General features: G+C 32.4%; 1 protein-coding gene across 1 annotated transcript; it reads left to right on the forward strand.

The window, feature by feature from the left end:
• Positions 1-7,784: 7,784 nt before the first annotated feature.
• LOC105775781 (protein SUPPRESSOR OF GENE SILENCING 3) lies at positions 7,785-11,962 on the forward strand. The gene is given in 8 exon segments (XM_012598288.2): positions 7,785-7,944; positions 8,632-9,416; positions 9,419-9,658; positions 9,798-10,092; positions 10,259-10,416; positions 10,418-10,501; positions 11,192-11,349; positions 11,558-11,962. Coding segments are annotated over 7 exon segments (1,932 nt in total). The 5' UTR covers positions 7,785-7,944; positions 8,632-8,645; the 3' UTR covers positions 11,784-11,962.
• The last annotated feature ends 248 nt before the right edge of the window (positions 11,963-12,210 follow it).

The following is a 12,210-nucleotide window of genomic DNA, read 5'->3' on the forward strand; positions in this document are numbered from 1 at the left end:
TCATGCAAATTACTTATCCAAAATTTAATTTACTACTAAACTAACCTCGTATATACTTAATAAAAATATCTAGGAGTTCATTTTAAGAAAATAAAGTCTCGAACCTCGCTTTCTAACACCTCTAACTGTCGGGTCGTTACATACCAATAGTGGTATACTTTTATAGATACATTTTTCAGTATTGATAGAAAATTAGCATTCTGACTTCCAAATGATTCATCAAGTATCGATACGATATCGATAACTTTTATTTAGTATCGGTAAAATTCCCTTGGTATTGATAGAAATGTTTCCAACGGACACTAAATTAGGCATTAAATGCTTTCAGTATCGATACTCGTAGAAAACTTATCGATGCCTGTTGTTGTAAGTGACATTAATGCACTGATATTTTCATTCCCAACAGCTCTATCCAATATCCCAACAACCACAACGATTAGAAATCAATTAGAGGGTATAAATACCAAGTTTTAAAGGCCCTACTACAACAAGAGAGATTATCAAAGCAAAAATTTTAATCAATCAACCTTTGTGTTTAAAGTTTTCATACTTTTCTTGTACACACTTGTGAGCTTCCATTATTTTTCTATCAACTCAAGTGTTTTTCTTTGTAATTGTGCTTAATTGGCAAGTACTTTGATTTTGTAATGGTTATTTCTTTGTTTGTTTATTTGTTTCTCTTTGAAGAGATTTTAAGTTTTAAGATATGTGTAGAAATCTTAACGGAGCTATAGGGTTAAATCTTGTCCTCAAAGATTGATCAAATTAGCAAATTTGGAAAAATCCTTAGTTGTGGAAAGCTAAGGTAGTGGAGTAGGCAATTGGGGCCGAACCACTCTAAATTGTTGTGTTCAATTTTATTATCATTTCGCTCAAGATTCCACAAATTTTTAAAAGCCAATTCACCCCCTCTTGGTGATTTTGAATGGTTTATCAAGCTACCACATACCAATTTCTCATTCCTTTATTTCAACTTATTATCAAATCTATTAATTCGTTCTATTTCTATATCGATCCTCAAGACTCATAATAATTGGTTCGCATGATCTTTCACATGCTATCTCTAATCATATTTCACATATATGTACATGTGAGACCATTTCATAATATCATTTCAATTCAATATCATTGATCATCCAAGACGGATACACGAATCATCCAACCAACATACCCTGGCAACGCAGTGCATCATCAGATAAATCCAAGTGAATATACTAGCACACATAGTGCATCATCGGACGAACCGAAGCAAATATACAGGCACATATAGTGCATCATCTAACAAACCAAAGTATAAACTCGTACACAATCTAATCTTATGGTATGCCAACTATCCAACTCTGCCTGAACAGTTAATAGGATATCCAATGTCCATTTACATATCATCACATAATCAATATCACATTTTTATATCATTCAATTATAAATTCATATTGTGAATCATTTATCAATTTATAACATACTTATTTCTATTATATTCAATTCAGTCCAATTTCTCGACATTCAATATCATTAAGTGTTAACCGAATCATTCCATAGTAATATACTTACCTCAAAAGGTAGTATCGTATCAAACATATTTGTATGTATGCATATATATATAAATGTTTTATGTATTGAACTCAAAGCAAAAAGTACAAATCAAAAGTTCGCTACTCATCTAAGACTCTCGCCTTTCCTTTTTCTCGCGACAACCCGACTTCGTCTTTAGCTACGTTCAATGATTCAAATATGAAAATAATATCATATTACATCCAACTCTATCCAAATACGTAACCATTCATATTTTGCATTTATTCAATTTAGTCTCTATATCCGGGATACTCATATTTTTCAATATCTAACATCGATCAAAATTGATTTCATATTTTTCATTAAGGACCCTATACTTTCTATAGAATAATTTCATAACAGTTTTCAATTTATTTAATTTAGTCCCTAATGTTACAAAGTTATCTAGCAAGCTAATTAGATTTCCAATTTAGTCCTTATCATGATCTAAGCTTATTAACTACCAAATTCAAGCCTAATTCATCAATTTCTCTATAATGGCAACTTGTTAAAAACTTAACAATTGAACAAATTGATTCCTAAGCTAGCTTAATCAAGCTCTCATAATCATAAATCTGTAAAAATTACAAGAAAAGATCTTGTTTACCTTATTCAATTAATGTTCGAATGTATAAAGAAAATTTGAAGCTTCTCTTTCTTTTCATCAATGGTGGACGACAAGGAAAAAGATGAACATTCATCTTTCCTCCACTAACTATATATATAGTAATTAGTTTTTAATTAGTTTAATTAAGTGTAGTTAGTTAATTATTAATACATATTTTAGTTTAATTTAATTATAATTTATACGTAATGGATATCATCATCACATTCCACTATCTATATGAAGAACATCTATTTATTTACCATTTAAGCCATTGAATAATTGTTGTTTAGGTTGTCGAGCATTTTCTTAATTAAAACTCAATAGTAATTAGACTTTAACAATTTAATACCTGAGCTTTAATTGACTGTTTTCTCAATTAAATTACTTAATCAATCTTCAATATTTTCAAAATAACTTTATTAATATTTATGGTTCATCCTTACGGGCTTGATTTATAGAGATGAGGTTCCGAAACCATATTTTCCAACACTATTGAAAATTGGGTCGTTACAAAATGCTTCCTATAGAACTCAATATTCATAAGTACCGAGATCTGTTTATTTTGAATTTTTACTGCTTATCATAAACCTAACCTTAATAAATGCATTCAATGGAGCTTACCATCTATAGGTGTTGAGTTTAGTTTTATTTGAATTTTCATCATTTACTGTAAACCTATAGGTGTCAAGGAATGTAGGATTACGTTTCGTAATAGGATTACGAGAATGTAAGATTACAGTTGAAATGTAACATTACCTTGTTTGGTTTGTTTGACTGGAATGTAAGAGTCATGTGTTTGGTTGACAAATGTAAGATTACCTAAAGGAAAATTTTACTATATTATCCTTGTTATAAAATTTTTGTTTTTACAAGTTCACTTGCTTTAACATTGTTAGCTTTGATTTTAAAATGTTTCTATATAACAAACTTAATTCTAAATTCCCTTAATCAAAATTTCTTAAATTATTTCAATCTTATTCAAATATATTTTCAAGTGTTACAAACTCAAAAATAAAGTTTCTAAATGATTTAAACTTTCTACAAAATTTTTTGAGTACCCCCAAGTCCTTTAAAATGATTCTAAGCCGTGTTTTTTCAGAATTCTTAACATTGTCTTAAGACAATTTGAGTCTTGTCTCGAGACACAAGCTTGTTTGTCTTGAGACAGACCAACATCAAAGATAAAATTACTTTAGAGGTGTCCTGTCTCGAGAAAAAAGCTCATTTGTCTCAAGACCAACCAACATTCAAGCTAAGGTAAGCTATAAGAGAATCTTATCTCGAGACAAAATATTAGTTATCTCGAAACAAAAAAAATCGAAGCTAAGGTTTACTTCAGGGAGCCTTGTCTCAAGATAATCAAGTATTTATCTTGAGACTAGCCTTTTGTGTCTCGAGACTACAGGCTCCAACAATTATATTTTTTTCCTTCCTACCTTGAGACATATTGCTACATGTTGTATTAAATGTGCAAAATAAATGTTCTCAACGGCTAGAAACTCTCTTCAATGACTCCAAACATCCATAGATCAATGAAATGGTATAAATATCATTCAAGGGCAGTTATATGAGGACAAGAAAAAGTTTAAAAAGATCAAGAGCTAAATTCTAGTGAATTATTATCATTGTTCTTATTTTCACTTGTACATACTTGTGGGGTTAGTTGTGATTCATTCTTTGTGTTGCCTTGTTTTGTGAGAGTGTTTAATTATTGTATATCTACCTTCTAGAGGTGATAGTCCATTCTCAACTTTATTTCTCATTTTTTTAAGGACTTACTTAAAGTTTTGAGTGAAAAAACCTTAAGGGAAAGCGACCCTTTCTTACCTTTTGAAAAGATGGAGATTGTAAAGGTTAAACCTTATTTTTGAAATGTTCAAATTAATGAATTTGGGAAATCATTAGTTATGGTAAACTAAGGTAGTGGAGCACTATAAATTCTTGAGTCTCTATTGATTGTCATTTTCGCTTTAAATTTTTAAATACCAATTCACCTTCTCTTGATGTATTTTGAGCTTAACAAAGCAGTTTTAACCTCAAAATTTTCGTTAAATTATAATAACTTAAGAAATTCATTTTATTACATAGATTTTATCATATGAATTCAATTAAATAACCATTGAACCCAATTATGATAACATATTTATATGGTTTATCAACATGTCATTGAGGAAGAATTGGTTGCTTTTAATATGAAAAGAAAAGTGAAACTAAAATTTTCAAATATACAAATATAAATAAAAAATACAATGTCTTTTAATAAATACTAATAATTTTATTTCTTATTTGCTCAAGTTCAACTAATATGCAATGGTAACTTGAAAATTGTTTATTTGCTAAGTTTATGATCCAAGGGTGTGTTAAAAGTCATTTGCTCAGATTCTTTGATTCACCTTGGAAAATTTTTTTAATAAGATTTGGTAAATTTGGCAACTAGTTATCTTATATAAGGAAGAAAAAATTCCCCATGTTTTGCAAGGTAATTAATGGTAGTAAAACATTCGCCTGAAGATATATCAACGTCAACAACATATAATCAGTGGCGGAGCCACGTTGAGGCCCAGGGATATGGCCCACTCAAAGTTTAATTTTTTTAATTTAGTCATTTGTAAATTTACACTATGGCCCTCTAAAAAATATAAGTAGGCCTCCAAGGTTTAAGATTTTTTGCAATTTTCCCCTTTGTATATATATTATTGCCCTCCTAAAAATATATGCAGGCCCTTCCAATATTTTTATAGGATTAAAAATAATATTAAAAAAATTATTCTTCATAAAAACAAAAAAAAAATCTCCTTGAAGAAGCTAAATTACTGTTGATGACTTTTAAAAGATATTTTATTAAATAATAATAAATTAACATTTATTTAATAATTTACTTAACATAATAATATTTTATAAGTAATATAATAATATATATAAAAGAAAAGAATAGATGAAGAGACTTTCATCATCATTCTTCTTCATGTTGGTGCTTAGCAAGAAAAGAAGAAAAACAAATTCTTTATCATTTTCCTTCAAATTTGAAGTATAAGGTATGTTTTTCTTCAAACTCTTCATAGATTTTGAATATTTGAAACTTGTTTTACATATATGTACCAATAGTTTTTTGTTTTATCAAGTATATTAAAAGTTGCCATTAAAGGATATTGATGGAACTTAGAAGCTTATAAAATTAAGTGAAATGTGTATGTTTTGGATAAAAATTATTAGGAGACGGTTTCTAATTTGTTAGAAGTGTAAAATGAAACTAAAATAGTTAGATAATGTTATAGTAAGTTTCAGCCAAAGTGAAAGGGAGGAAGAAAACCTTGGTCACTTTGTTTAAAATTATGTCAAATGATAGTTTGTGAAGCGGTGAACATTCTTGTGAAAAAGAATAAAAATGGTTAACCGAGTTAAATAATAGCTATTTCATCTTAATTGTTGGAATAATGTTTCTTTTGAATATATTTTTATATGTTTAAATCGAGTGACATGTTGGAATATTATTTTTTGAATAGATTGTTTATATGTTTAAATCGACTATTATAACACTTCTAATTTTAGCTTGCTCCCAAGATTAATATCTTGAATCTGCCACTGCATATAATATTTAAACATTATCATATCATTAAACATTAGCAAATACAAAAGCTTAGAAATACCTATAACAATATAACATTTTAATTATAAGCCTGTAGATTAGCTATTTCATACACAAAAGGTTTCCAAATATATTATCTATCGACAAAAGTTAGTCAAAATAAATCAATGGACGAAAGGCTGCTAATGTATTCTAAATTGGAATAATGACAAAATGGCACCTAATCTTTACATTTTGTTATTTTACACCTAATTCTTGTTTTTGGAGTATTTTAAAACTCAATGCTTGTTTTTAATAGAAAATGTTGATTAGATTATTCAAGGTTAACGATATCCACGCCGTGATTCAATGTGGAAAAATTTCAATGATGTGACCAAAATGACTTCATTTTGGAACAATTAAACTATGACGTGGAAATTAAAAACTAAAAAAAAAAATGACCGACATCTTAATTCTTACAAATGACAAGCGATAGAAAAACTAAATCTCTTCTCTTTGATTTATCGAATCATAGAGTGGCTAGCCATTAATTTGAATTGAAGGAAATCATTTTTGCTTAAAGTATTGTTTTATTTTGGTTTAGCCTTTCGAAAATTAGTTTGGGGTTTGAGTTTCAAAACCCGTTTTGACTTAAATTAGTTTGGAGTTTGTATTAGGGGTGTGTAAAATTCGGATAAAACCGAAAAAATTCGGTTAACCGACCGATTCCGAAAAAATTCGATTAACCGACCGAATTAGGTTAATCGGTCGGTTAACCGAATTTTTTCGGTCGGGGGTCGGTTAATTATTTTTTGATTTTTCAGTTAACGGTTAATTCGCTTCGAAACCAGTCGGTTAACCGAATTTTTTCAGTTTAACCGAAAAATTAATAAATAAAATTATAATATATAAATAGGTCCACTATTCACCTAAACCCAATCCAAACCCAAGTATTCAACCTAACCCAATTACCCAACCCAACACAATCATAAAAAGAACAAATAATTTAATAAATAAAAATAAAATTCTAAAACAAAAACTAAAACTAAAGTCTAAAAGTCTAAAAATAATTTAATTATGTAGTGATTCAATTCGGTTAATTACAGTAATTGGTTAATTCGGTAATTCGGTTAATTTTGATCAAAATAAAAATATATAATTTTCGGTTCGGTTAATTTTTTTGAAAAATTTCGGTTCGGTTAAAGGTTAAAAATTTTGAAAGGTCGGTTAATTGAGTTAATATTATTTTGGGGTGGTTAACCGTCGGTTAACGAATGAACACCCTAGTTTATACCGTGAAAAGTGTAAGTTTCCATAATTAATATAAATTCCTGTTTTTAATCTTGTAATTACCTAAACTAATAAATTTGATATAACTCCTAATTTTTTTTAAAAAGAAGTTATATAAAACTATATTAGTTAAGTTAATTTGACATTTCATGATGTTTTCCTTACACTTTAATGGGTTAACCGCTCAAAATTTTCAATTATAAGTCATGAAAATTCGTGTGAAATTTAACAAAAATTTCAAAATAAAAATGACTAGTTAAAATTGATATTATATAGGTCTTTTGTTCGTACTACTTATACCAATTGAAAGCTCTCTTCTCTTCTATTATTCAATATTTTCATTAAACAGTTTTGGATGTCACGAATCTACAAACATATAATCTTTTTCTCCAACTTCCGACACTAATCATCAAATCAACTTGGATTTAAATAATGTTCTTCTACTCATTGATAGGAACTAATTTACCGAACAGATTGCCGAATTGTAATTTAGAGCTCTTTGGTAAAACTTTTTAAAAAAAACTTAACCTAATAACTCAAATAAAAACTTTTGAGTAGTTCAGTGACTTAAATGAAAATTTTGAAATAATTCAGCGAGCAAATTATAACCTTTGTAATTAAGTAACCAAAACAAAAATTTAGCCATAATTTAGTGACTAATTCCGTAGTTTATCCAAATTTATATTTATTATCAATTCAACACCCGTCGATGTTATTGGTGATACAAATGAAATGACGCTTAAAATGCTTTCAGATACTAGCTAACCCAAAACTTTCCTGCTCATTTCATTTTCCAAGCCGACACTCACTCTCCACTCTCATACTGTCGCTACTCTGCTCTACTCCACAACCCTGTCTCGCCTTACCGGCCCCGCACCTCCACACGCTCTATGCTTACACTGCGCCCCCTGCGTCTACCCTATTATTAGAGGTAAATTTATTGGCTTTTCACTGTTTTTGTGAGGTAACCCTAGTTTTTTTTTTCTTAGATGTGGGGTAAATTATTTTCTGAGTTTCTTAATTATATTGCTTGGTTTTTTATTTAACGGTTTCTCTGTCTCATTATGGCATTGTTGTTGTTATTGTTGCCGCTGCAGTTCGTGCTATCATTTTTGCTGTTGCTCTCATTTTTTTTTACAGGTTAGCCATGTTTTTCGTGTTAATCTTGTCATGCCCTGCCATACCCATACCTAAGAGTTCTAACTTCAAACAGACTGGCGTTGTCAATGATGTATTGTGGCGTGTAGTTTGTCTTGTTTCTGTCTAAAATTTGACATGTTTAAAATTTCGTGCCATGTTCATGTTTTAGACTTTTAGTTATTTCAATCATGTTTGAGTTGAGATATAACACGGATACACCGATTGCTAGCTCTATTTTGAGGCCAACCCAGTGCATTGTGTAAATGTTTTGATCTTTGCAAGTAAAGGTTGACTGAAATATCCTTCGTAAGGCAACAGCTTTGACGATTAGGGTATAGTGATCGTACAACCAATTTATAGCTTGAGACACTTGCTGACAACACCATCTACAGGCATTTTCATAGTTAGTTGTTGTCGATCTTGTTTATTTTTAAGACTATGTACTACTAAATGTCGATTTTATGACATCTTACTATAGGATTGTGTTAGAGGATGAGTTCAAGAAAAGGGAATGGGAATCCTTTTGTTTCTGGTGGTATTAACAACCCATCGTCCAAGGGGAAAGACATATCTGGATCCTCTAGCTCCAAGGTTGAGCAGCTAAGCCAGGGTGTAGCAGACATGAACCTGGGTTTGCCTCAAGACGATGGTGAGTGGGAGGTTATTCAAAGGAAGCCTAAGAATAGAACTGGAAGCAGTGCTGCAAGACCTTGGGGTCCTCAAAATTCCAATGGTAAACCGCGGGGAGCGATGCGGACTAATGCTGTATCAGGAAGAGCCTCTGGCAATGCTTGGGATGCTCATAATACTGATTCTAGGATGGCAACTGGCAGAGGAAATGCAAGACCCCAAACATGCAACAAGGCTATTGAGAACAACAATGTGCCACCACATCCTGTCATTCGCCCACCCCTTCAGTATGGATGGAATTGGCAATCTAGAACTGGTTCCAATCCATCGGGGGGGTTACAAGATGATCATGGAAAAAACAATGTCAACACTGAGGTTGAAGAGGTCAATGATATTGATGATGTTGAGGATGACTCGGATGATAATGCTATTGATGATTCTGATGATGAACTTCTAACCGATGACTTTGATTCAGATTCAAGTCAAAAGAGCCACGAGACAAGAAAGAATAATAGATGGTTTAAGAAGTTTTTCTCGAGTTTAGATGCATTGAGAATTGAGGAAATCAACGACCCAGCAAGGCAGTGGCACTGCCCAGCATGCCAGGGTGGTCCTGGTGCCATTGACTGGTATAGGGCCTTCAGCCTCTGATGACACATGCCAAAACAAAAGGAGCAAAAAGGGTGAAACTCCATCGTGAACTTGCTGAACTCTTGGATGAGGAATTGTGTAGAAGGGGTACTTCAGTTATTCCTTCAGGTGAAGCTTTTGGCAAATGGAAGGGTTTAAAAGATGAAGAAAAAGATCATGAAATAGTCTGGCCACCTATGGTTATGATAATGAACACAAGGCTGGAACAAGATGAGAACGATAAGGTACTGCAATATCTTTTGCAATTTTTATTTTCTGATATACTAAAATAATGAAGCTAATTGTTTCTATTTTCAGTGGAAATACTCGTTTCCTGTCTCCTGCTCTAACTTTTAACTTTTTATTTATTGTATTATACTTCAGTGGATTGGTATGGGAAACCAAGAGCTTCTTGATTATTTCAGCTCATATGCTGCTGTGAAGGCTCGCCACTCGTATGGTCCACAGGGGCATCGTGGGATGAGTGTTCTGATTTTTGAGAGCACAGCTAGGGGTTATTTAGAAGCTGAACGGCTACATAAGCATTTTGCTGAGCAAGGAACGCATAGGGAGGCTTGGGAACGACGTAGGGTCTTATTTTATCCAGGCGGGAAGCGCCAACTTTATGGTTATATGGCTATGAAGGAAGACCTAGACAGCTTCAACCAGCATTCTCAAGGTTCTCTCTATTTAACAGAAGACAACGATTATATTACATGCAGGGATAAAATGCAAGATAGCTTTAAATGCATGAGATTTTTCTGTATTTTTTTCTTCACAAATAAGTAGCCCTGCAGATACTTAGGCAGTTGACTGACGTGCTGTATAACTGATCTGTTGATTAGGCAAATCTAGGCTGAAATTTGAGATGAGATCCTATCAAGAGATGGTTGTTAAGCAGATCAGGCAAATGAGTGAGGACAACCAGCAGCTTATTTTTTACAAGAACAAGGTTGCAAAAGAACAAAGGCAAAAGTTGCTCTTGAAGAGTCTTTTGGTATTGTGAGTGAGAGGCTCGGAAGACAATGGAGGAGAACAGGATTGTAAGACAAAGAACCAAAATGCAGCATGAACAGAATAAAGAAGAGGTAATTACTTCAAATCTTCACATGCCTGTTGCCGGACATTTGGTCCTGGTGTATTAGTTAGTAAATTTATACTGTAGTACATATTAGTAACCTACTGGTTTGGGATATCTTATAGGATTGATTAATAATGCATGTTTGCCATAATCAATATTGCTTGCTGTCTTCCTTTCCTGGATCATGGTTTTTGGTTGACATGCTCAGTATCTGGACTTCAAAGTTGCGTACTACATGCCCTTGTAGCACAGCATGTCAGCGTCACTGCCTTGGTTCAATCAGTTGTTATTTAGTGCACTATTTATGTATTTTGTCTGTTCGAATTTTATTCGGTACTTATGCCATGTTTCTGCCAATCCCTAATTATTACTAGTAAAAGATGGTGGTGGTGATCATAAAAGTTGCTGCGTATCTAAAATGAAAGTTCCAATTGGCATTTGCATATTATTACTACAACCAATGCTTACAGGGTAAATCTAGCTATTTGCTAGGCTCGCATTTAAGGTATTTAGTCAGACTATGAGCAACTTCGGCTTGATATAGATTCATGTGCTTAACCATCTGTTGCATGTTGGCTGATGTTCAAGTAGACGAAGAAGAGCATGCTATTGTCCTCCCTGGGAATTTTCTACTTGATAGAATAGTAATTCTTGTTCTGCTTCATGTTAACTGTGTTTCTTCTTTTGCCCTTTCCAGATGGATTTCCAAGAGCAATTCTTCAAGGAACGAATCAAATTTATCCATGAAGCCAGGGATGAGAAGGAAGAGAGTTTTGAGAAGCTGCAGCAGCAACAGCGTGAGAAGGTCAAGCAGTCTAACCCCAATCCTTCAAATACAGAGGAATACAGGCGCAGGTACATAATTTTGATACTTCTGTGAATTTCCTTGTGTAATTTGATTGATACTGGTAATCTTACAGTATATGACCGTTTCACATTAAAACAGATGGTTTAATCTCATAAGATGAAATGCTGCTAGATATCTCTTTTCTGTTTACCTGTTGAAGTTATATGAGATATTTGTGTATTTTTCTTTTCATATCTTTTGAAAAATTATTTGTAGGGCGGATGAAATTGCAAAATTCATAAAGTTCCAGGATGAAGAGATGCAGGCTTTTGTGGCAGAGAGGGACAAGCTGATCAAAGCACACGAAGAGAAGATGGTTGGCATGAGAGAGAGGCATTGGCAGGAAGAAGTTGAGCTTGAAAAGGAGTTTGATGCTGAATTGAGCCACCTCATGGAGAAGTACACTCCGGATGGCTCAAAAGTCAACCCCGGCAATACTTGATTGTGGAATTGTAGGGGAATGCGATGGTATGTACACATGTGGTAAAAAAGACTTTAATCTCTCTGTTCCCTGAGGAAACTTCTGTGATGACACTGAATATTTCTCCATCTTGAGTTACAACTCCTAAAATAGTATGTTAAAAGATTGGAATATATGGGTAAAAAAAAGTTAAATCTAAAGTTGCATCTATGGTTTATTATGCTTGTGTTGTTTGCTTAGACATGGTTCAAATAAGAACTTGGAATGAATCTACGATTTCTTTCCTAATATGTTGCAATGTTTTGGTTAAATGACATTGCTCTTTCTAGATTATGGGCTGCATCTTTCATGCCACTTGAAACCAAAGCTAATCATATGTTTTGTAAAGAAGGAAATAGAAATAATGTTATTTTTGGCTTGGTACAAGGGCTGAAAATTTTTGAGGGTG

This window comes from Gossypium raimondii, chromosome 10 (assembly GCF_025698545.1).
Source record: "Gossypium raimondii isolate GPD5lz chromosome 10, ASM2569854v1, whole genome shotgun sequence".
Lineage (NCBI taxonomy): Eukaryota > Viridiplantae > Streptophyta > Magnoliopsida > Malvales > Malvaceae > Gossypium > Gossypium raimondii.